Below are 23542 nucleotides of genomic sequence, written 5' to 3' on the forward strand. Positions count from 1 at the left end.
CCTTTTCACTTCCCATACTCCCTTCGCTTTATTAAATAAGGGACGAAATGGAATGAAAAGCAGTATGTTTCAACTTAGATTTCAGAACAAATATATTTAGAAAATCTCGACTGCTTTTGTCCATGACTGTACATTATGCGCAAGAGATTTTATCTGACACCCTGTGATTGATTGCTACACGTCGAACCAGCCAATCGGAAACGCGCTTGTGACTGCGGCAATGGGATAGGGAGTCAATTGATCAATCGTTATCAGCCAGGGTCAAGTATATTTAAGGAATGCGTTTGTAGTTTGAGAGCACTTGAAGGACCATCGTCACTCAATTTCATCGCTCTATTCTGGCTTTACTCAAATATATTGGAGCTTGGGTTGGTTAAGCGAAGCCTTCGCCGGTTTTATGTCGACAATGGCTATGAAGATATGGTCAAATATTAGTTATTTTTGGCGATACGAAGTCATTTTCCATATTTTAGTATCGATTTTCCTCGGCAATATATTATTGAATTCAAGGTGAGTTTTGCATTTTTTAGGCAATTTATTCAACGACTTTTCCAGTGAATATTTGTTGATGGTGCATAATCTCTGTGAACTGTCTTCAAATCCTGATATTTGGAGACTTTTTGGTGATAGTTTTTGTCAAAGCACAGATTTGTGTCTTTATGTTACCACGATAAAGCACGATTGAAATCCAGCCTTTTTCAATTTAGCCCTATTTCGGTTCCTTCGCCAAGATAATTTATCACGATATTTATTCAAACGGAAATGAATTAACAAGCGGTTGCAGAATTCTTCCAAGACACCATGTCTTCTCACAGTTTTTATATTGCTTTTGATAAACGTAAAATTCGACCATATATTTCGTTTGTTCATCCACCATAAGAATTCAGGGCTTTATAAATTGTTTAGGGAATATTTCCCACTGGGAACATTCTTAATATGCACTCTGAAATTTGTGAATTATATGTGCTTTTCTCTCTTTTCTGAGACTTACGAAAATTTCAAACATCGCAAGGGTCATTTTGCGGTAATTTCAATTGACTTTGGAAATGATCAAAGAAATTCAGTTCCGTTGCTTTAATTTCAACCACTTTAAAATTGAGGACATTTGCTTGCTGTTTGCAAATACTAAACCGAGAACATATTAAAATTCACTCGTGTTGTTTATCGTTCGTTTGTAAAATTCCGCAGCGAAAAGTTGTTGCATCTACGCTTATGAGTCGAATTGACACGGGATTTTATACGAAAAGGGTTTGCAAGGGCCGGCGATTCGTTTGTGGAACGGGGGCGGAACACACAAACAAACTGCTTGAAAAACGTATAAACTTCGCCAATTACTCATATAATTGACCATTGCATCGCCAATGTCCCAAAGGTTAATAATTGTACCTCCAATTTCAAAAGGGCCATTTGTGACACATCGGCTCTAAAATTATCAAATCATCTGTAAGACAATGAGAGAGCTTTCATCTTGCCGTATTCTAAAGAATGCCTTTCGTCCATTCACCGCCATGTGCTAAACCTCGATAATATTCTTCGCTTTCACTACTATTTCTTTTTGTCTGACGAATTTTAACTTCAAAATAAACACTCGTGTAAAGGTGATTTGGCAGTTTCACTGAGTTCGGACTCATTTGGAGACTGGAAATCTCGATATTTGCTTTTTTACATTAATGATTAGGGAACTGGTTTGGGTTATGTCTTGCCAGAGTTTTTGGTAACAACGGGTGTACTTGCGTATAAATGTACAAACCCAGTTCATTATTGTTGCGGGCTTCATTACAATACCTTTAAAGATATCTCAATATTCTCTCTACTTCTGCAACACCAGTAGGACAGGGCAAGAATTTTAGAGGGGTTCAAGACTGGACTGTCATGAAATAATTTCTGCAGCACATTAAATTTACCCATATCGAATTCCGAACGCATTGGTATATCTCAATCAAACGTATGCATCATACTCAGTACTATCTACTCTTTGTTCCGCCTGTGGTCGGACTGTTCCGACAATCAAGCCGGATCCATTAAGAAATTCCATTGAGGAAATCAATTAGAGATTCAATTATTCGTTGCAAATTCCTCTAGAGTAATAATGAACTAATTAAAGGCACGGGCGTTTTATTAGATGCACTGATGGTTATCAAGGCTGTCTCTTCATGTTCTTCCTGATTCACTTCGATGACTTCTAACATTAACCTTTATGGTCGTTAACCTAATCTATGAACGGCTGTCATTTCGAGAGCATTTCAAGGTTGAATGGGCATTATTAAATAAGTTTACAACCTGTCGTATTGGAGTTTGCGTCGATAACGGCACTGCTCCACCCTGCCATTATATGGCACGGACATGCCTGATATCGATTCACAGGCACTATTCCTTCTTATTGAGGCTACATCGTATTTTTTTCTACGTTGCTCCTATCTGCTACAATAAAGTAGCATGCAGTCTGCATTTCACAAATGTGGTCGCTTTGTTTGAGAAAATTCAAATCTGACGTTGCTCTAATCTACTGAGTTTTATTTTCAAGAGATTATTGTCACTTTCTCCTTAGAATTTCGAAAATTTTTATGTATGATATTCCACAAGAATCTTTTTAAAAATCACTATAAATCCTCGTAAATTATCAAAGCTTTATTTTAAGGAACCGGGGATAAAGTAGCTTTAAATAAGCAATTATTTGTTGTTGCCAACAACTTTCACTTTTTTAGCAATTGTCTCCTTGTCTCCTCAACTGTGAAATCTAAGTAATCTTGGTAAGAACCCATATTGGGTAAGAACCCATGATTCTAATTTCCCTAACGTGGGGATGGAGCAGTCGATGCTTCCAGTGCATTTCTACGAAAAAAGAACTGTCAGGCTTTGATTTCTTTAAAAACTCTGCAAGGAACGCCGACTACAAAGGCAACATGCTTCAGTGCAAGGATTTTTATAATAACGAGTAGAAACATAGTCACATTTTTGTTGTGTTTTTTTGTAACGTTATTTCTATGATTTTTCTCAACAAATTTGATTTTCAATATACATTTGTTTGCTAAGTCATCAACTTGATTTCTATCGAAATCCTATTTAAAGGTTAAAGTTTTGTTCATTTTTGTTGAATACAACCAAAGCCTTTAAGAGTTTACATGCATTGACTAAGTTATCAAGCTTGTTGTAGGGTCTAGTTATTTTTAGTTTTCTCAAAAACAAAATTTGTTGTAGCCTCTAAGAAGTGCTGAGACCTGACAAAGCCCAACATAATCCGGGGTGTTTTTAGCTCGAGTTTACTTTGATATCAGCTGATCAGCCAATCTACAGTGGTGTTTTATGGCTAACCACATTGATCAGGACGAAATATTATGACATAGGTGTGTTCCCGTGCCATCATTCTGTGCATTTTCGCTCACGAGAACACTAGCAATGTCTAAGAACCGTCGAATTTTCATTGTTTCGTGCCTTTATCCAATCCACTTACAAATTCCATCTATTTCTATTCTACAAATTGGGGTTTTATGCTAGTACGCCTCACAAACCATAAAAGTATAACTTTGCGTCATTAAGTTTGCGCTGCAAGGATAAAATTGGTGTTCCCAAAATATCTGACAAACCGGTATTTTGGATCTTCCGAACTGTATTCAGATCGGTGTGTACGAGGCGTTCAAATAATCTAGGAAGAACTGTACTATGATGTCTCGTTATATAATCTGGTGTTAACTTCGGCTTTAACTGTTAAATAATAAGTATGTGTGTTGCTCTCCCGTCCTCTCCCGCAATTGAACTCCAGTTTTTTGGGCTGAAGGCTGTTTTTGCCTTTCCTTCTCTCATTTTATATTTGAAATAATTCGCAAAAATTTTCATTGCAATCAAATTTTAAATTGCCTGTTTTTCTCATGGTTGCTCTTTGCCATGTTTGTTGTTAGGGCTTGTTTGCGCCAACTTTGTCCTTTACAAAGTGAGCAATGTTCTTTTGTTTATGATTCGTGCTTCTTTTGCGTGGTTTCGCGGATTTGTGACTCAAAATCTCTTCTAACTCTCAGTAAGACCACTATTTTCTTTGCTGAAAGGGATAAAAGTTTCAGTTTCTACAACACTCCTTTTTATAAGAACAATTTTATAAGAACACGAACCTCAAAATTGGTCTAAAGTTGAGGACAAATTAAGAACAAGCTGAGGCTGAGTTACTGTAAAATGCAATTTTAAGCAACTTTTCATCTCAATAACGAAAATGTTTTGCCATGTGTGGGTGCTTTTTGCTAAATTTTCAAACATTAGGCATATGAAATTTGTCTCACTCATTTTGTTGGCAATGAGGCCTGGACACCTCTCTATCGCGAAAAAGCTAGCAATCGCACTGCTTAAACCCGATTAATTTAAGAACGAATTAAGAACAATCCAGCCTTGGGTTTTCGAAAAAGTTAAGAACAGTCAGCCAGAACTTAAATTTACTGGTTTTTAAAAAAAGAGTGTAGTCCTTCAATGTCTAAACTAATCTGTTTCATTGGGAGGGATGCACCGGGTTGTAGGTTAAGTATAACTGAGAAAAGTTAAGGCCGAATAGTACTGATGCTTTATTTGTGGCGATGGCCATTATCCTAGCTGTCCTTTGGCCACGGTCACCCTGACTTTCCGGTCAAGTGGGTAGCTATAATTTGCGTTTCATATCCACTCACAATAGGGTCCCTATGGTATACAGTATAGATACAAACTAATTGCTTAGTGCCTTTAATTTTTGCTTAGTGCCTTTAATTTTCAAACTAAAGGTAACTTTAGTCTGTTACGCCACTTGATCATTCTTAAGCAACGCTGAACCAAAAAATTAAGGGCGAAATTTGTCAATATCTATCAAAAATTGAATGTTGTATAGTATGTTCAGATGGTTGTGGGTTGTGAAAAGCTGGGTCGAAGTGAAATCACTACTTCTGTTTCGAGTCTCTTGGCGAAATGGGTGGTCGACTACGCGATTTGCTGTAAATCTTTGTGGATTTGTTGCGAACTAGAGAGAAAATAAGTAGGGTGGATAAGAGAGAGCAGCATTGAAAAGTTCTTCGGGCGCCATCTGAGTAATTTGGTGATCAAAGTGTGTCTCTCGCTAGAGGGACATTCAATCTTAACGGTGTTGATGACGGGTTCCATAAGCATTTTCTTGAATACTCAATTTTGTGACTTCAAACGAGGAAGACCTAATGAGCTGTAAAGGTCAAGTGACCAAATATCGCAATAAAGGTTTAGGGTTTCAAAAAGATCCATGTCTCGAACAATATATTCATGTTACTAGCACTTTTTTTTAAAAAAACCGGCTATAAGAGACCGACTTCAAAGGTGACAAAAATTAAGAAACAGTGGTGCTGATGACCTCTACCAGAGGAAACTGCTCCAAATTGTCGATTCTATGAAAGATAGATTTAATTTATTCTGTTAGACAACTAATTGTGGTTCAATTGACACAGATAATAGAAAGAGAAACATCTTGTAACCGATTAAGTGTTCAGTTGTTGTTATGTTGTTGTATTTTTGTGTTATGGAAAAGTTGCTCTTTAGCACTTTTGTATTAAGAAAATCTTAAAGAAAACTGTAGCACTATAATTGACAAATAAGTTTACATAGCTGAGTCCTTATTCTATGTTGAAAAAGCAGTGAAAGTCGTCAAATTATCTTGCCCTTTTCTTAGTTGACAATGTATACTTATGCCAATACACTTTTTATAAGAGCATTGACTTTTAGGAGTGATGTTCAAATTAAGCCTTGGAAACATGGCGCTCGCCATAGAATTGTCAAGTGATGACGTCACATAAATATATTTTCAAAATTTCTGAAATTAGTTCCCATAGCCCGAAAGAGCATCATGAAATACCTCTAAATCTGCAAAATCAGTTACAGTTATTACGAATTGGCTGAGATATGACCAGATAAGCACAAGCTCTGGCCCCATCAAACTTCTGTAATTTGCTGTCTTCGTACATGCTCGTCCCAGTCTTCTTACGTGTTATATTCACGCTCTATATTGTAAGGTTGCTTTTTAGTGAAGTAATGATGTTATGGCAAGGATACACTTGAAGTTCTACGATGGGCTAACAAGTTATGTTCATGGTTTAATTGAATATATCTACATTTAGATTTATTGGAGGATAAAATCAAACGATACAGAGTTTCATTTACGTCTTCACTTTACCGTGAGGAAAAGGCATCGATAACATAAGAAAGAACCACTTTCAATTTTCTGGCTTGTTTTCATTGTTTACTTTGCAGAAATCTATCAGAACTTACTATATTGTTATATTGTCCGGCAAAAGACAAACTTCTTTACTCTCATTATATATTGTTGACTTTTTACTGTTTCCAATCGGAACAAAGTACTTTTCTATGGGTTTTTCATTCATGGGGCATTGAACAATTCAACGATCTTTAAATTTTGTCAAGTCCTAGCCTGTTGCCCTAAATGGGTTTTTACAGGAAAGCAAAAAAGTAGGTTCTTGCACTATAAAATAATTTTATAGTAAATAACAGTTGTTTTGCAAGACTTCTACCTTTGAGAATTTCACTTTTTATGAACATTAGTTAGTGATTTGTTGGTATTCTATTCAATGTACCACAATGATTAATTATTAACTTGATCCGCTGTTCTTTTTCCTTTTGAGGACAACTAAGTCGAAAACAGGAAAAAGCGAGGCTTCTTATCTTATTGACTGTGACTGATGCATTAGTCTGTCTGTTTGCCAGATGCTTTTGCGTGTACTGACTCCATTTTCTGCTTTCCTAGCTTTTCCACCAGCACTTGTTGCGATGTTTTGCTGGTAAACAACAAAAGTAAAGCGACATAGAGGTTACGCGCCGTGGCATCTTTATATTTCGGCTATCCAAAACCCCTTGTCCCAACATCTCTTGGAAAAGGGATAGAGTTGGGATTGACGGCTATAAAATGGACGAAGATCTTTGCATATCTACAAAACCCTTTCGTTGAGCATAAGAACTGAAATTTTTACTTTTTTATCATACATTGGGAATAAAAAACGACATACATTAAGTGTTAAAACAAGAGGTACCACTCCAAAAGAAGGGGCTGGGCTTTTGTCCCTTGACCACACCCCCTATTCAGTTCTCTTTCTCAGAAAATCGGTAACTATTAAGGGACTATTGCACATATAAACTTCCAGGGAAATTATTCAAGTGATCAAATATACTGAGATTGACTTCCAAAATCCTTCCTTCTCCATCCAACGCAACTTTTGGTCAGGCTCATTTCGCAGCTGGCAAACTTTTTTGGCTCTACCCCATGTCCTGACACCAATTGGTTAGCAAAGCAGGGCCCACCCCATTAGGGAGCCGGGTTGGCCATGACCCTTCCCATTTTTTTGCGAAGCAAATAGTTTTTAGGCTGCAGTAAATTGGGGAAGAGGCCTTGCCCCCTACTTTTGCTAGCCTTGCCCCCCCCCCATGCACTTTCAAATTCATGGCATGGGCCCTGCAAAGGCTGTTCACATTTCAGCAAAGTCTTTGATTACAGTAAGCTCCATCTCTGATTTTGTTGATCGCAGCTTCGGTGGGTCAATTTTTCTGGTGGCGAGCAGGAGACTGTGTTGTGATAATTTTGGTTTGTACTAATCATTGAAGATTACCACGAGCATTGAACACGATATCGACTCGTTCGCGCCTCTTATCTATATGCGTCTCGTATTCATAGTTTACATTGCCATTCCTTGAGACGCATTTCAAAGTCGAATGTGGTTCTGGCAATCCAAGCGGAACTTTTGTAGTGTACTCAATCAGTCGTGATTTGATTCTGTCGCCTTGACTTCAAATCCTGCTTTGTCTGCCACTATCAACTTTTGCGATTTGTTAATTCTCTTTAGTCCAGAAATGGCTTGCAAAAGAGCCATGAAATGGACAATTTGGTTATACAGTTTGCTGAAAGTATGCAGTGCTGTTACTCAGACGATGATGGCGGGGTAGGAATAGTTTTCGGTGTTTGATTATAAATACCCAAAAACTGTGGCTCCTCTCTTCAAAAATTTCTTAAAATAGTCTCTTTCTGTGCAAGTCAAGGGGCAGGGGCAGTAACCCCCTCACTTTCAAACATAGTCCACCTAAAAGTGTACTAGGAAGGGATAGGTTACATTTTTAAGATTTGGCTGGAGAAACGAACATTGTTATAGTATATGGCAATTTGCACTGACATGATGTGGAAAGGGTAATGTCTGACAGTTTACTCATAAGTTACGCCCATTCAGTTAAAGGCTCTGCAGTTCTATCCTGTCAATGTTTTTAAACAATTGTTTGTTGTAATCCATTCCTATTTCTAAACCTCAAACTCGTAGAATGTTTCTCAGACATAGAGAGAGTCAACGAAATTTTCTACTTTAAGGCTCAAAAGATTAAACTGTATACGTGGCTGCAATATTTCTTTTCTAAATACTACCGCGTCTCTATCTCCTCCTTGCTCCACCTCCCATCACAAGTTGCCACACCTCAATAAACTACATATATGATACGTCACAAAAAGCTATTTTTAAAAATTTCATCCACAAAACATAAAAGATCACCATGAAATACTTCCAAATTTCCAAAATCAGTCCAATATGTTTAATATCGGGTTAGTCATGGCCAATTAAAGATTTTGAGTTTGCTAACGAATCACTGTTATTTTTGCTCTGTTCTTAAAGTTATGGGCAGCGACAAAATTACAGAGGTTTGATGGGGCCAGAGCCAGTGCAGATGTGGCCATATCTCAGCCAATTTGAAACACATTTGACTGAATTTAGATATTTAGAGGTATTTAATGGTGCTCTTTTAAGATATGGGATCCAAATTCCAAAATTATATAAATAGATTTTTGTGACGTCATCACGTTGAACTCTAAGCACAGGGAAGGATTCCAGCGGCGGAACGATTCCTAAATCTCCTTTCAAATTCCCTGAATGTTGAATTTACTTTATACTTTTGTCTCCTTGCTCAATAAAGCTCATTTTCTTTTCTTTAGCTTGTACCGATACCCAATGAGCTTTCAAGGTTCTCTAAATCCTATTACCGATGACGTCATCTTCAACTTTGACGTCCTTAGTGCTTTGCGATCCGACGAAGGTGGGGCAACCTTCTGTGAAAAACTGTTTGCACGGAAATAACATCCGAATTTTTATCTTTATCGTATTTGATGAGTTATGCGATCGTCATGGATGAAGGAAACATTATGTAAGTAGCCAGCACATGTAGGCAAAATTGGGCAATCTGTTAAAAAAACGGAACCACCTTCATTAAAACATTCCAATCACAGCACAGTGAGACTAACGAAGGCTTTGCAATATTATAAAATTCCCTGTGTCATCTCCTCAGTACACCAATATCACATTCTAAAGCAAGGAGGGCTCATTCAATGGAATTTTAACTGTTGGAGATTTGTCTCTGCTTGTGAAAATATTAGACTTCTTTTCTCTCTTGAAAATATGCTTGACTTCCAGCATGGACGAGGGCCTCCTTGATCGACGCTGACCATCATTTCTTGATAGCCATCATTACTAAGCGGAAAACCATGCGGCACCTGCAGCTCTGTTCTATCGCTTCTCGCGTGCATCTTACCATCCTTTGATTATTCGAAATCCGTTTTTTCTTATCTTCGATATCCAATATGCTGACCTGTTTCTACATGAAGCTACTAAGCCAGTCAACAAGAATCCAACTGATGTCAACCAATATTTAGGACGAAACTACAGTTAGCTGCCAGGTCTTTTAACCCAAGCGTTTAACGAGGAGAAGTGTTTCCCGTTAACTCCGTTTCTGTTTTCCAGTATCTAGGAAATGTTGGGACGGCTTTTCTAGGTAACCATTTTCGTTGGACTGATACCTTTAAATGTGTTAGAATAATAGGGAAGGGCTTGAGAGATGTCGAGTTTTTCCTTGATTTGCGAAAATGATATTATTTCTGCTTGCCTCTTTTATGAAGTTGATCAAATAAGAGTCGTGTAACTTCCAAAGAGTAAGCTGTCTGACACTTTCTGGTAATTCTCAGAAAACGTCATATCTCCAAGGAATAAGGCATCCAATTGAATAGCGAATGCGTAGGGGCTGTTACGCTTTGTCATGTTTCTGAACCTATGTACGTACATAACCACTTTTAAAAGGAAAATCGCCTCCGAAAGAGGTTTTAACAGTCTTGGTGTTTCTATTGCGCGCTGTACCTTGTGCATTTGCTGTTTTTTGGTACATTTTCTGTTTTGGTGCCTTTTTATGGGAATCTTCAGCATTGCTACTTTGTTTGTGGGTTGTTCCCTTGAATCTTGCTGCTCTACGGAACCGTTAATTCCATGTTTATCGAAGCTGTGGCAATGAAAAACGCTAAATACAGATTAACTTCAGGAAAATGAGCAAATCCAAATGAGATTTGGATTTAAAACTTTGTTAATTTAAATTGATACAGATAAGCTCAAGGCCATTAAAAGGCATTTTATTAATTTAGAATTTAAAGGGAATTTTGGCGTTTCCTGGCAAGATAACATTATAGCGCATTTGAACTAGACTTAATTTGTCCACAGCTTGGAAATAATGTTACTCGACGTTTCAACAACATGCTGGTATTACATGGCCTTTATTTTCTCGATGGATGTTGGCTTCATTCTTGAATATGAAAGACATTGAAAAATGTGTGTATTGGAAATTCAAGCCAAGCTTCAATATTTGGACACGTACCTCTACCATCACCGACTTATGACCCCTTTGAAAGTAAAACCTAACAACCAGGTAGTAAGTAGCAGGGAAATTTTAATACCACGCGCCAAAAACTAAATCGAAGCGACCTTTTAAAGATCTTTTCATCTCTTGGGTTCTAATGTCCCTCACATCACCATTGCGTTGCTCTCTCCGAAGTTATGAACTGATAGCTGAAAGGGGAAACAAGGTTCTCCCCCATTTTCTCTCTAGTACAAACATACAATCTTTGCAACACCCCCTCCCTCCATTTTTTTTTTGACGAATATCAACGTAGAATATTCAAGGTCACAACATGGAAGGGGCACAACATGGAAAGGACACACAAACGTAACGTTCGCTGCAAGTGCGTTGTATTTGGGTTGTCCAGAAAAGGCTTCAAAGCTGCTACGTTGACTTTGCTGGCCTAAAGACCTAGTTGATGATTGACTTTTTTCCAACTATGTCTATATGCTTAATGTTCTTGAAAGTCTGCTTTCCATCAAAAATATGGATGTCCTTAAAGAATGATACATTTGTTTGATAAATTGAAAAACTACATATTGACTAAATAGTTAAGGATTCTGAAGACAAAATGTTTCAGGTTCCTAAGTCATAGACAGTTTTAACACGTTAAGGGAGCTTCTCATTACTTGCGTCCAGTACTGATGAAAGTAACTCTTACTCTTACAGTAGCTCTTAACTATCTGTTAATACTCGAGGTCATTTTTCAGTGTTACTCAAGAAAGACCATTTTGCATGTTTTCATTCATTCATTTGATGACTCGAGGTCGTAGCCTTGTGCACAGTAGCGTAGTGGGGTGGGGGAAACGGGCTAAATGCAATACTTTCGAACAAATTCCGTCAAATTAGGACAGTTTCGAAATTTTCCTGAAATGCTCGTACATCAGAGGCTCTAAAGCTCTCCCTCCCCCAGCAACTGCACCCCCGCACATGTAGTAGAACTGACAAATGCTTTATGGCAGTCTATCAATATTGCACTTTTTAAACATGTTATAGAGTATTAGATCAACTCTCATTACCCTTTGTCATATGATCAACTCTCATTACCCTTTGTCATATGATCAAAGTGAACGCTGTGTATGTTTGTTCAGCCAAAAAATGAATGGCTGTAAAAATATGAATGAAGTAAGAGATCTGTGGAACGAGAAACGTTGATGTATGTACACGGACAGTAAAGTCTTGACCTTAGATCACGTACTTAGAAGATGACAGAAATGTGATATTTAAGACGAGAAGTAATTAATTCCAAAAGCCCGAAATGACCTATGAAAAGCGATATTGGTGTTATGAAATACCATGGCCTCTTCCAATCATACTCAGAACAACCATTCTGCAAATACTTTTCTTTCAATCAGTGATGTGATCAATTCAATGTGCTGCCCCCGCAGTGTCCCGTAACGGTAGCAATCCAATTACCCTGGACGTTAAAATTCAAAAATTTTGTCCACTTATGAGAAATAGTTTAGTCTGTTACCATGAGAAGTCTTTAGAAAACTAATGCATTAGATGTTATTGCCGCTGTCCCAGGGCTCATCAATGGCAGTCTTTGATCATTATTCACTTTGTCTTCGGAAAATCTTAGTTATTGGTAAGTAATTAAGTAACTGGCGATGACAATATCTGATTTAGGACAATGCGAGTATTATAAACAATGTAGCGGTTTATAGTTAACAATCCAACCTCTGGATCAGTGATCCATAGCAAGTTTATGATAGACTGTCTTCCTGGCTTTGGCTAGCAGCTCGTAAAGTAAACTAGGTAACTGAAACAAAAGATAAAGAGTGAAAATGAGTTGTTATGCATATAGCCTATGATGGTTGCTATTCAAGAACCCTTTGATTGACTGCACAGCATTCAAATCGATCATGATGAAAGCATTGCCGAGTCGAACTTTTTTGACCACACACATTAGTTATCTTGTCAACTCAAATATGAAAAATAACCTAATAGCAATAGTAACAAACTATTGATTTCATGTTCTCTGACGATTTGGTTTCAGTTCGCAATGAAATGAAATGGCTACTGTCTTATCGTAGGGGGTTCGTGGCCATGGCCTCTCACTTTTTCGATAGATAAAACAATGAAATCAGATTAAATTATGTATAAAGATAAACCTTTAGATTATACAAGTACATTCAACCGAAGTACACAAGTAAAACTGCATCATCAAAATGTTTGCCACCATTGGGGCTAGAGGGGTACAAGGAAATTTTCTTGACATTAGTAGCTCCTCTAGCTTAGGACCAGTGGCGTGGCCCCTGTCCATTCGAAAGGTGTTTTCTGTTTTCATCCAGGATCCTGTGGATCGAGGTTGACCAATAGGAATGAAAATATCCTTTTTTATTCATAGATGATTCTGTCCAATCAGCACCCTTCAACCACGCGCGTCACTGAAAGGTCCTAGTGACAGAAAACGGCATTTTAGACAAAAATCGTTCCATAATGTTTAACTTATTTGGCATGATAATAATTGTCCCCTGGCTGTCATTTTTATCTAAACATTTTGCTTTTTCTTTGTATCAAAAATAAATCTCAGTCGTTCTCCTTTCAGGTTAGCGTCTTCTAATAGATTACACAGAGGACCACTAAATCTGAAGAAACCATTTGAACAGGTATCACCTTTTGGAAGATTATCCAACTTATATTTTTTTTACCTGCGTGTCATACCTGATGCATTGAAATACAATTTAGCCCTTGCTTTTGCAGAAGTTTGGGGGTAATTTGAGAAATTTTTGGAATGTTCGTTCTCAATTTGTCCCCAATTATAATAAGCAAGGCAGTCTGCTTAAGTTATTACCTACAAATTATCATTGTTTTCATCGGCTTTTTCATACATCTATAAAATATGACAAAATAGAATTTCCACTTGGCATCAAAACATTCTGTGGTCATTCGATGATACTGTTCTTTCGATATCCTATTTGCGACGAGTTTAAAATCTCAGCATAAGATTTCTTCGTTTATTTCAACAACACTTGATTTTTAAAATTTTCACCTATGGTAATATATCTATGGTCTAATTATCATAGAACATATATTCATGGCACTGCCTGGTGTATGCATTCATATCTTCAAAGTTTGCATTGATGTCTTCAGCTTATCATGCCTAAAAATCAGTTATTTAACTCTCGCCCTATCACCTTAAATTGCCATTCATTTGCATTTTGTTGTCAGATGAATATTATAAAAACACTAGACTTCCTTTAAACGGAAAAAGGTATTGAAACAAATTCTATGCCTGAAAAGGGTGTTTTTCATTTTCAACAGAAAAAACGGATCTACGTGCAGTTTGATTTTACCATTTTGCAAATTCTCTCCCTGATTTGCGTTGATTCACAGTCGTATTCATTCAAAACCTAACTGCAGCTTACTAAGCGGCCCAATCGATAAATCCTTGCCGAAAGGTTGTTTATGTTAAAGCAGACATCTTTTACTTTTGCTACTAAGGACGACCGTTAAGATTTTGAATAGGGTTAGCCTTATCTAACAACCGCGTTCTCAACGCAGCAAATAGAGCTTTTCAACATAATCGCCTAAGTTTTGCATCGAAATCCTCGATCAGCATAGGCCACTGCCCTTGCCCAGACAATTAGTTAAACAAAACATGCTCCCAAATCAAAGCAAGGCTTATTATCGGATGGCCTTGGTTGCAAGAGATCAACTGAGTAGTTGTTCGAGTTTTGTGGAAATGGCAAAATATGAAACGCTTAGCTGACTGTTTTCATTTGAGCACGCGGCTGGGATCAGTTTCGGTGCTCACATACGAACAACGCTTCAAACGCTACCGAAAATCTTTCTATTAGTTTCATTCTTGCTAGGCTAACAGCATGTTTTCCTCTTTGACGTAAGCTTCCCTCGATTATCCTCATCTGCTTGCGCTAATCACCAGCTACTAGAAATACTCTATTTTCTCGGTTTCAGAGTTTGAGCAGAAAACCTTACCCAAAGAACCTTTTTTCGATAATTACGTTCCAAGACCAGAAAAAAATCGATACCCTTGGGCTCAATTCCCCAATGTCTCTATAGACTTCTATTGCTGAGGTGCTTTTCAAGGCGCAAACTGGTATGCCGCCGAGTGTTTCGAACACATTTTTAATATACGAATATCTGCTGAATATGATCCCAAACATGATGGTTTAAAGTCTTCTTCAACCCTTGTGAATAAAGATGAAAGTTTTTACGAAAATTTGACCATTATCTCGTCGTTTGTTGGATTCTCTTCTCTGAAATATCTTTCAAGTTTAAGTTTATACAGATGTTCATACTCATAGACGGAAAAGATGTTGAAAATTACTTTTCATTCGCAAAATATTTGTTCACTGTTAAAAAGCGATTTTCAGTAAGAAAATGGGACATGTGAAGAGAAAATTAAAAGCAAGTAAATATAGGAAAATGGATTATGCGAAAATGGATAGGGGCACGTGAAAATATGAATAGGAGCACGTGAAACAGGGATAGAAACATGTGAAAATAGGATTAAGAACATTTGAAACAGAGATAGAAACATGTGATCATAGGATGAGGAACATGAGAAACAGGAATAGAAACATGTGATCATAGGATAAGAAATATGTGAAGCCGGGATAGAAACATGTGATCATAAGATGAGAAACATTTGAAGCCGGGATAAAAACATGTGATCATAGGACGAGGAACATGTGAAGCCGAGATAGAAACATGTGATCATAGGATGAGGAACATGTGAATCAGGAATAGAAACATGTGATCATAGGATGAGAAACATGTGAAACAGGGATAGAAACATGTGATCATAGGATGAGAAACATGTGAAACAGGGATAGAAACATGTGACCATTGGATGAGGAACATGTGAAAATAACATTAGGAACATATTAAACAGGGATAGGAACATATGAACATAGGATTCGAAACATGTGAACACAGAAAATAGGAACTTGTAAGAATAAGAAATAGGGACTTGCGAACATAGATAAAGGAAAATGTAAACATAAGATGAGAAGCATGGTATGTTAGTGACAATTAGTACGTTTCACTATAAATTGGCTACAAAACCAATTATGACATTGTAATATTAGTGACGAGTCGAATTATTACATATTATAAAGACCAGTCCTGACCAATGACAGATCCAGTTAAGACATGACAAATATGGATATTAAAAAGGATTTTGTTATGAAACTTTTACGAGCTTCAACAAAACATGAAATAACAAACAGTTACTGGTTTCATAGCATTGTTTTGAAAACCGGTAAAAATGATTTGTTACTTCATCATGTCATTATTCATCGTGTCATACTTCATCATGTCAGATCATTATTCTGAGGTTGGATGAGATTTTGCCATCATGTCACGTACTTACTATCAAATTGCTTAGGCCCCTGATTTGCAGACCTGAGTTATCCCTTGTTTTCAGTGTTATTTTGTTAAACCTAGCATTATCAAGTAATTCAATTATCTGTTTTTAAGTTGCTGAAATAATTTGAGTTCGAGATGAATGCTATCTTAAGATTTCGCTACAATCTACTTTATCCGCTCTTTTACGGCTTAGCATTTTGTAAATATTTATTTATAGATCGAAACCAAAATCCTACGCCCGCATTGAAAATTCAACACATCCCACTGCTTCGATTATTTAAGAATTACTTTATTTATTGCTACCCATGCCGCTTTTGAATACTTTTGGGGAAGGCTAAGTGTATGCAGTATGTGGCTGTTAAGTTCAGATTTGGCTATATTTGGCTTGCGCAACCGACACGCTTTGCGACTGTAATTCAAAGAACCGGCCTTGTATCCTACTTCATGAAAGTACAAAATACAGTCAATTTCGCAAGGCTTGATACAATAAAATAACGACTGTGGACAAGAAATGAATATTTGGTGCGACGTTTTGTGCATAACTCTTCTTCGGGTCATCATTGATTATCAACTTCTCAAGAAAGCTGCCGCGGAGCATGTCGGTTGCGCAAAAGCCTTTAAGACCAGTGGTGCAGTGCTTTGAAAAGAACAAGGGGAGCGGACACACATAACCATGTCACAATAACAACAAGTAGAAGTCAATTGAACAATTGTTTTTGGCAACAAGTATTCCTAGCTTTACAACCCTATCTAAGACATCGTCTTATCAAATGATCCCAAAGACAATGTGCACGTAATGCAATGTAAACTGTTTTATCCTGCTTGGGGTTAAAGAAATTCACTATCAAAAACACCAACCCAGTACGAATAGCGGAAATTGTCATTTTCATGGCAACTGCAACAGAGAGTGTGATTGAACCACACTGAACAGTGAAACAGATGGATAGCTTCGTACTGTCATGAACTTTCTTGTAAAAAAAAATGGGGCAGAACGATAGCACTTTATCTAACAGCTACACCTTCAATGTAGCAATGTAGCATAAGAATCTCAATTACCACAAAAGGCTTCTCTAGTACATGGATATAAGTTGATTTAAAAGCAGGTTTTGGGTTTATCTTGATTTTGACTTTATTTTAGGTCTATCTAAGTATCATTTCTTTGTATTTTTTAGTTTCTTGAACCAAAGCTAAAGCAAGAAACTAATGCTGTTGTCATTGGATACCACATTGCAATCGAAGAATGCCAGTCGCGGTTCAAGTGGAACAGATGGAACTGTACCCTGCCAAAGGCACTTTTGACTGCAACAAGGCCTATCTCTTTGACCAAGAGTATGCCACATGGTATGTTGTACCCAGTGTGGTAACGACAGATTCTTACAAAAAGTTTATTGTTTTTAGGAGTTCAATTTTTTTTAGATAAAGCATAAACAAGCTTTTCGTGCTCGATCGTTTATGCTCTGCCTTTTACATATCATTTTCCTTTTCTTTTCTTTTTCATCAAGACCCTATTAAATTTTCTCAGCTAGTGAGACTAGGACGGTTCAGACAAATTCGGCCCTAAGCTGAACTAGAGAAACTTGTCTCAGTTACAAATCCCCTATAGTTCTTTCACAATACCTTTGAGCGATGATAGAGCAGGTAACCTGTAAAAACCACCCATAGAGAAAAAGAACAACGGTTCAGGTCAAGCAAGGTCATTATCGGTTCAGGTCAAACAAATCCCTCAATTCGACCAGCAGTAACTATCAAAGCACAGCCCTTGTAGCTTTAGGTACTGATCCAACCAACAATTTTATGAAATTAGGTCTATTTGAACAGCATATTGAACTTTGTGTCTTTTTACAGCAAACAGAGAAACTGCCTATATGTACTCGATGGTAGCTGCTGGCATAACTTACAGCTTGATGAAAAGTTGTTCGGAGGGGAGGAACAATAGATGCCCCTGTGTTGTCGAAAACATGCGCAGCAACAGAACGCAACGAACATGTAAAGAGAACCTGGCCTATGCTTTCAAGAGAGCGAAGCGAGTGATGAAGCAAATGGAGGTCAAAGAGGTACCTAAAATTGAGCGGAGGCAGTTCAACATCAAAAATTTCAAAACAGGCATTAAGGTTGGTTTTACTGAGCTCTTAGCGTTCAAGGAGCTGCTTTTTTTCAAGTTAAACCCTTCTGCATGGTATTTTTTCAATTATTCTACACAAATCTAAAACAATTTTCACAGAAGTTTTCATACGGAAGTTCGCCATTTAGTAATAATGCTCTAAAACGATAAACTAGTAAAAATCCCATCACTCAAAAAGCAACATAATCAACATTTTGCTTTTCTATTTGTCTGTTCAAAAACAGTTGTCTAGAGAGGAACTGAAAACTGAGTGTTCTTTCTAAAGCAAACTTGAAATCGATTCATCCACTAGCTTTGCATTTCTTAAATGCAAATTTTATATTTAGCAGTTTTAAGTCTTCAAATTAGTTCATATGGATAGAAATCATGAAGAAGTTTATTTGTAGTCTAGAGTTTGGGCAAAATCGACTTTTAATATATGTATTCTGTTATCATTATTATTATTATCTATTTATTCAAAGTAGGCGTATAAAAATAGCTACAAATAAAAGCTAATTCAAGCCAACTACATAGCAAAATTGTTTGAAAATAAAAAAATACACATTTATCTAACATAAGAAATGATCAAGTATAAATACATGTATACAGATTTTGGAATGTTGTACAGCATTTTTTGGCATTTACATTACAACACATTTATCCGTTCAAGAACCCAACCTGAGCCGCGAAAGGTCTACACAGTCTACAGTTGCATTCCTCTCCTTTCAAAGATTTTATTCACCTTTCAAAGCTGTAGAGGTCGGGGGGGGGGGGGGGTAAACTAAGCCTATTTTTTGACGGGGACGTGCCATTTTGGTTAAAATTTTGGACCCATAATTCCGCCAATGTCTGAAAAAATATGACCCATAATTCCGCAAACATGATGAAAACTATACCCATAATTCTGCAGAGCAAAAAAAATTTTTAAAAGCCCATAAAAAATCATCAACCAAATTTTGCATGTCCTATGCCCCAAAATCTCAATATTAAACATATTTCATACTTTTATTTCTTACTGGACATTCATTTTGTTAATGCTAAATCTCCCTCCTAACAATTTTGCAATATTTTCCCAAAATGGTACCCATAATTCTGCATGTTTCTTCAAATGTTATCCATGGTTCCGCAAATATTTCAAAAACTTATACCAATAACTCCGCACTTTTCAGAAAAAAGGCACCCGTAAATAATGGCACGTCCCCGTACCTTCAAACATGTTAAGGTACCCCCCCCCCCCCGAGCTGGGGAAGGTTTCTGATTATAATTGGGATGGTCAATGATAGCTAATGTTATCAATGAAAACAAGTTTAGTTGATGCCAGTATTTTTAGAACTCTTAATACAAAGCGCAGGTGCACGTCCTACTTATATTCATGATAAATATGATAAATTTAAATGACACTAGTATCCGTGAAACGAAGCCATGAGAATCTTTCATTTCATTGCAGACGATCCAAAAGGAGCTCCCCGAAGTATGTCATTGTTATGGCCTATCTGGGACATGTTCGAAAAAGCTTTGTTGGAAGTCGATGCCTAACATTGTGAAAGTGAGTGAAAAACTGCGCAAGTTGTACGACGATGCAGTGGAAGTGCATTACGACACTGAGAAACGATCGCTGGTCCGAACAGTGCCACATAAGCAAGGCATTTCTCTGCGAAATACCGAAATGGTATTCTTGGAACCTTCTCCAAATTACTGTCATCCCTTGCTTACAGGGCATAAAGGTACTCTTTTGCGTCATTGTGATCCGGATAATCCCAAAACCTGTGAACATTTATGCGAGGGATGTGGCTACCGAACTGTCAAACGAGTTGTGTACGAAAAGAACTGCAATAAATGCCGTAAACATTTTGAATGGTGTTGTTCTGTCTTTTGCGGGAAATGCCATGTCACAAAGGCCCAGTGCAGGCTTCGTCCGGCGTAAACACGGGTCTTGGCTGCAGTAGTTGTTATAAGAGAGGTATATGCGATCGAGGCACCTAAAGCTCATAAGACCACATGAAGACAAATATTTTTGCGATATCTCTTACGGCCGCAGGTTAAATTGTCTTAAGGTGCAAATCATAAAGCCACCTGTCACATAGCAAGCTTGCCTGGAGGAGCAGAAAGGACCCTATGTTGTCAAGAAGTTGAAAGAACAACAACAACAATACCCGCCAAAAAGCGAATGTTGCCTTGGTAATAGCCACGCAATTTTTCACCATTAAATAAAAAGCTTTATTTGACCCTGTTATCATTAATTTGATACTGCTGTATATTTCCAATTGCTGTCAATTTTGTTGTTAGTTGCCACTGTCGAATTATCAACTTGTTTTAACCATCTGACGACTCTTTAGCAATGTCGATGCTTCCAGCGAACCGTTGATTGAAATTTCAGTATTCTAACAAGTTTTGCAATGAATAATTTATTAAGATCTTCCAGAAAACTTTGTAGAATAAGAATGATAATAAGACTTAAGTAGTTGTAAATATCCAGTCCATTCTAAATCTTTTGTTTTTTAAGAATATTGTGGTCTTAGTTGAAATACGAATTGTATGCCTTGCTAATTACAAGCTGCGATGTTTTTCTTTCAGTAATATTTTTGAAATGATAATTGTTTGTTAGACTGCTCCCCTATATAAAATGACAGGGAAAATTCCGGCCATTTACCCAACAGAATTTATCTCGTTTCTCAAAGTGAGTAGATATGGTACTTCGATGGTTTATATATTTTTATATACCCCTTGTTTGCATCCACCTCATACTTTTTTGGATTTTTTCTTTGGCATATAATTTTTTACAAGTAATTTTTCAGTCTGAAGTCCGAACCCCCCTTCGTCGAACAGGTATATGAAAACACTCATACAGAATTTTAGGAGGGAAATGGTCTTTTGGACCCAATTATGACCTGTCGGGGCTTTTGCTGCGTTCCCAGCAAGGGAAGTGTCAAAGTAAAAGCATGAGAGTACACGAAAAAATTCTACTTACGATTAACATACTTCTCGATTACGGCATTTGAAATATAGTAAAGCTCTCTATATATTTAGATCGCGATGTTCAATTCGTTTAACAACTAAAGTATGTTATAGATTCCCAGCTCGACTATGTCAATATAATGTGAAAGTATTTGTGGATGCTCAGAATTCATAATCAAATATTGAAATGTTTCAACTTAAGTTTTAGCTCTACTGCGCCCGTTAAACAATTATTTTTAATTGATGTGATTGACATTAAAATTAGATATCAGAGTTATTTATTCTAGTGTATATTATTAAAAGCAACAGTAATTTCATTAATGCGCCGACCTTTGTAATCATTGTGTAGAAGAATGACAGTGTTTATATTTCAATCATCGATATTTATTTTGCTGTGAGTGACTTATTGATTAACAAATACAGGTTCTAGTTTCAGTAACACGAAGAAACTTTGCTATTCTGCAAGGGAGGGTAATTTTACCGTGAAAGTGAAAAGTAGAGGGAAGGGCGTGGCTACTCCTCGACCAAGGATGCCCTTCACCCATTCCTTTAAAATATGACAAAATTCATAGGAGGCTTAGCTAACCTCTTGTATAATCGCGATTTTTTATTTCAAGAAGCGAGATACTACGTTGATACATGCAGTACAAAACAAATATTACAAGATTTTAAACATTCGGGCATTTTATAAAATATTAAAAGTTAGACGAAAATTTCGCCACAAGGGGTCTCTTGTCTCACTAAACCCCATTTACTGAGTCGCGGGGTAGCCTAGTTTCCCTGTTCAATTTTTAAAATATTTTATTGTTTTTTGCTGAAACTCTAAAAAGGAACCATCTGATCTGGGCTTGCGTAAGCGTTACTTTTTACTACAGCGTCTTGACTCGACCGGGAGCAGAATCTACCCGGGCTTGTGTAAACGGGACCTAAATCATACTGATATTCGTGAGCGCTAAGACCGTTTTATACGTTCGGTAAGGCACGACACGGTAAAGCACGTTACGGCACGACACTTTGTTTTATAAGTCGGACTTGGCCGTACCGAACCAACAAGAATTAACTTTGTTCGGCACTGAACAGCTCGACGTATAAAACTGCCCGAGTTTACAAAAGCATTTCACCAATCCAGTATCTCTTGTTAAGTCGTCACTATTCCAGTAGCTTGGTGAAAATTTTTAATGATCCCCGTTCTTTATCCTTTGACTCTCTGAGGCTCTGGCACCCAGGTAGGTCGGATCAGATCCAATGTGTCCGGATCCTTAGCCTGTGCTCCAGACCCCTAGCTTGAAAGTAGGGATCTGGGACACCGGCTACCGGATCCGACCTTAAATTACTAACGTTGGCAGTATTACCTCCTATTAATTTTATAGTTTACTTATTTATTGGTAATGGCTTCAACATAGCAGCTAGTAACAATCAAAAATAGAGCACTGTGCTTCCGTCGAATCTGGAAATTAATGTGAATACATTTCCCAGAATGAATTGATTCGAATCGAATTTCTTTCCAGGATGGATCATCCAAAACTGCGACCAAATTCAAATTTATGTAATTTAGCAACATATTTACAACTTTTCGAATAGATTTCAACCGAAGAAATATTGATAGATATCACAAAGTTAAATATTGATGAGAACAATATGATCTATCTAGTTGCAAATAACGAAAAAGGTTTACGAGCCCAGTGTTCTGATCTTTCATAACAGTAAAACTAGCTGATTAGGTTAACACTGCTGTTCTGTTTTCTGAAAAGATAAGATAGATAAGAAGTTGGAAAGGAAATTTGATCATTGTTGCCAGGGGCGGATTTAAGCAACAATCATTGGGGGGGGGGGTGTTAGACACTAATTTTGGTGCCACACCCTTCAGGTCGCTGGTAAATGATTGAAAATCCCATTTTCAAAATTTGGTTTCAACTTTAAGGTAAAGATGATAAAAAGCAGTGGCGTAGCCAGGGCTGGAAGATTGATGGGGCAAAGAGGAGAAAATTTTTGCTGACCAGACCCCTAAGAATTGGGGAAAACAGCCATCTTGGAAATGCATTTGGAAAAGCTATGGCATTTTACGTGGCAATTTCCCTTTATACAATGTCATATGTAGCGTTTTGTGGCTGACCATATTATATAACTGTCTATTTTCTTTACCATTCCACTAACGTTTATATCCTGATTTGTGTAAGGCGAGAAAGAACTACGTGTAAAAAGTGATTTTCCGAAGTTGTTATCAAATATATAAAAACAGTAAACAGTGTTCGAAAGTTTTAAACCAAGTCCGTTCTTCTTGGAGTAAAACCCACGAGAAGCATTTCAGAATCCAGTTTTTTTATTGGATTGCTTTAGCATTTTATTTTCTATTTTATTGGAAATGTCTCAAGAACGTGAAGGACTTTTCTTTATACAAAAAAGGAAGGGAAAATGTTGAACATCGTGTAGAGATCTAGAGGAAGGTCTCCTGCGAATGAAGCGAGCAGAAAATTTTTT

General features: G+C 37.2%; 1 protein-coding gene across 1 annotated transcript; it reads left to right on the plus strand.

Annotated features, from left to right (window-relative positions):
- Positions 1-244: 244 nt before the first annotated feature.
- Positions 245-21438, plus strand: LOC135689680 (protein Wnt-4). The gene is made up of 5 exons (XM_065206994.2): positions 245-510; positions 13223-13283; positions 17181-17349; positions 17854-18119; positions 19557-21438. The coding sequence occupies exons 1-5, from the start codon at positions 398-400 to the stop codon at positions 20031-20033; spliced, it is 1086 nt and encodes a 361-aa protein (XP_065063066.1). The 5' UTR covers positions 245-397; the 3' UTR covers positions 20034-21438.
- Positions 21439-23542: the final 2104 nt, after the last annotated feature.

This window comes from Rhopilema esculentum, chromosome 5 (assembly GCF_057945365.1).
Source record: "Rhopilema esculentum isolate cy_ngs chromosome 5, ASM5794536v1, whole genome shotgun sequence".
NCBI lineage: Eukaryota > Metazoa > Cnidaria > Scyphozoa > Rhizostomeae > Rhizostomatidae > Rhopilema > Rhopilema esculentum.

Excerpts from the sequence above, each read along its gene's own strand:
- LOC135689680 (XM_065206994.2), top strand. The coding sequence starts at position 398 with ATGTCGACAATGGCTATGAAGATATGGTCAAATATTAGTTATTTTTGG. Across the intron at positions 17,350-17,853 it reads GACCAAGAGTATGCCACATG|CAAACAGAGAAACTGCCTAT; the intron begins GTATGTTGTACC and ends GTCTTTTTACAG. Across the intron at positions 18,120-19,556 it reads ATTTCAAAACAGGCATTAAG|ACGATCCAAAAGGAGCTCCC; the intron begins GTTGGTTTTACT and ends ATTTCATTGCAG.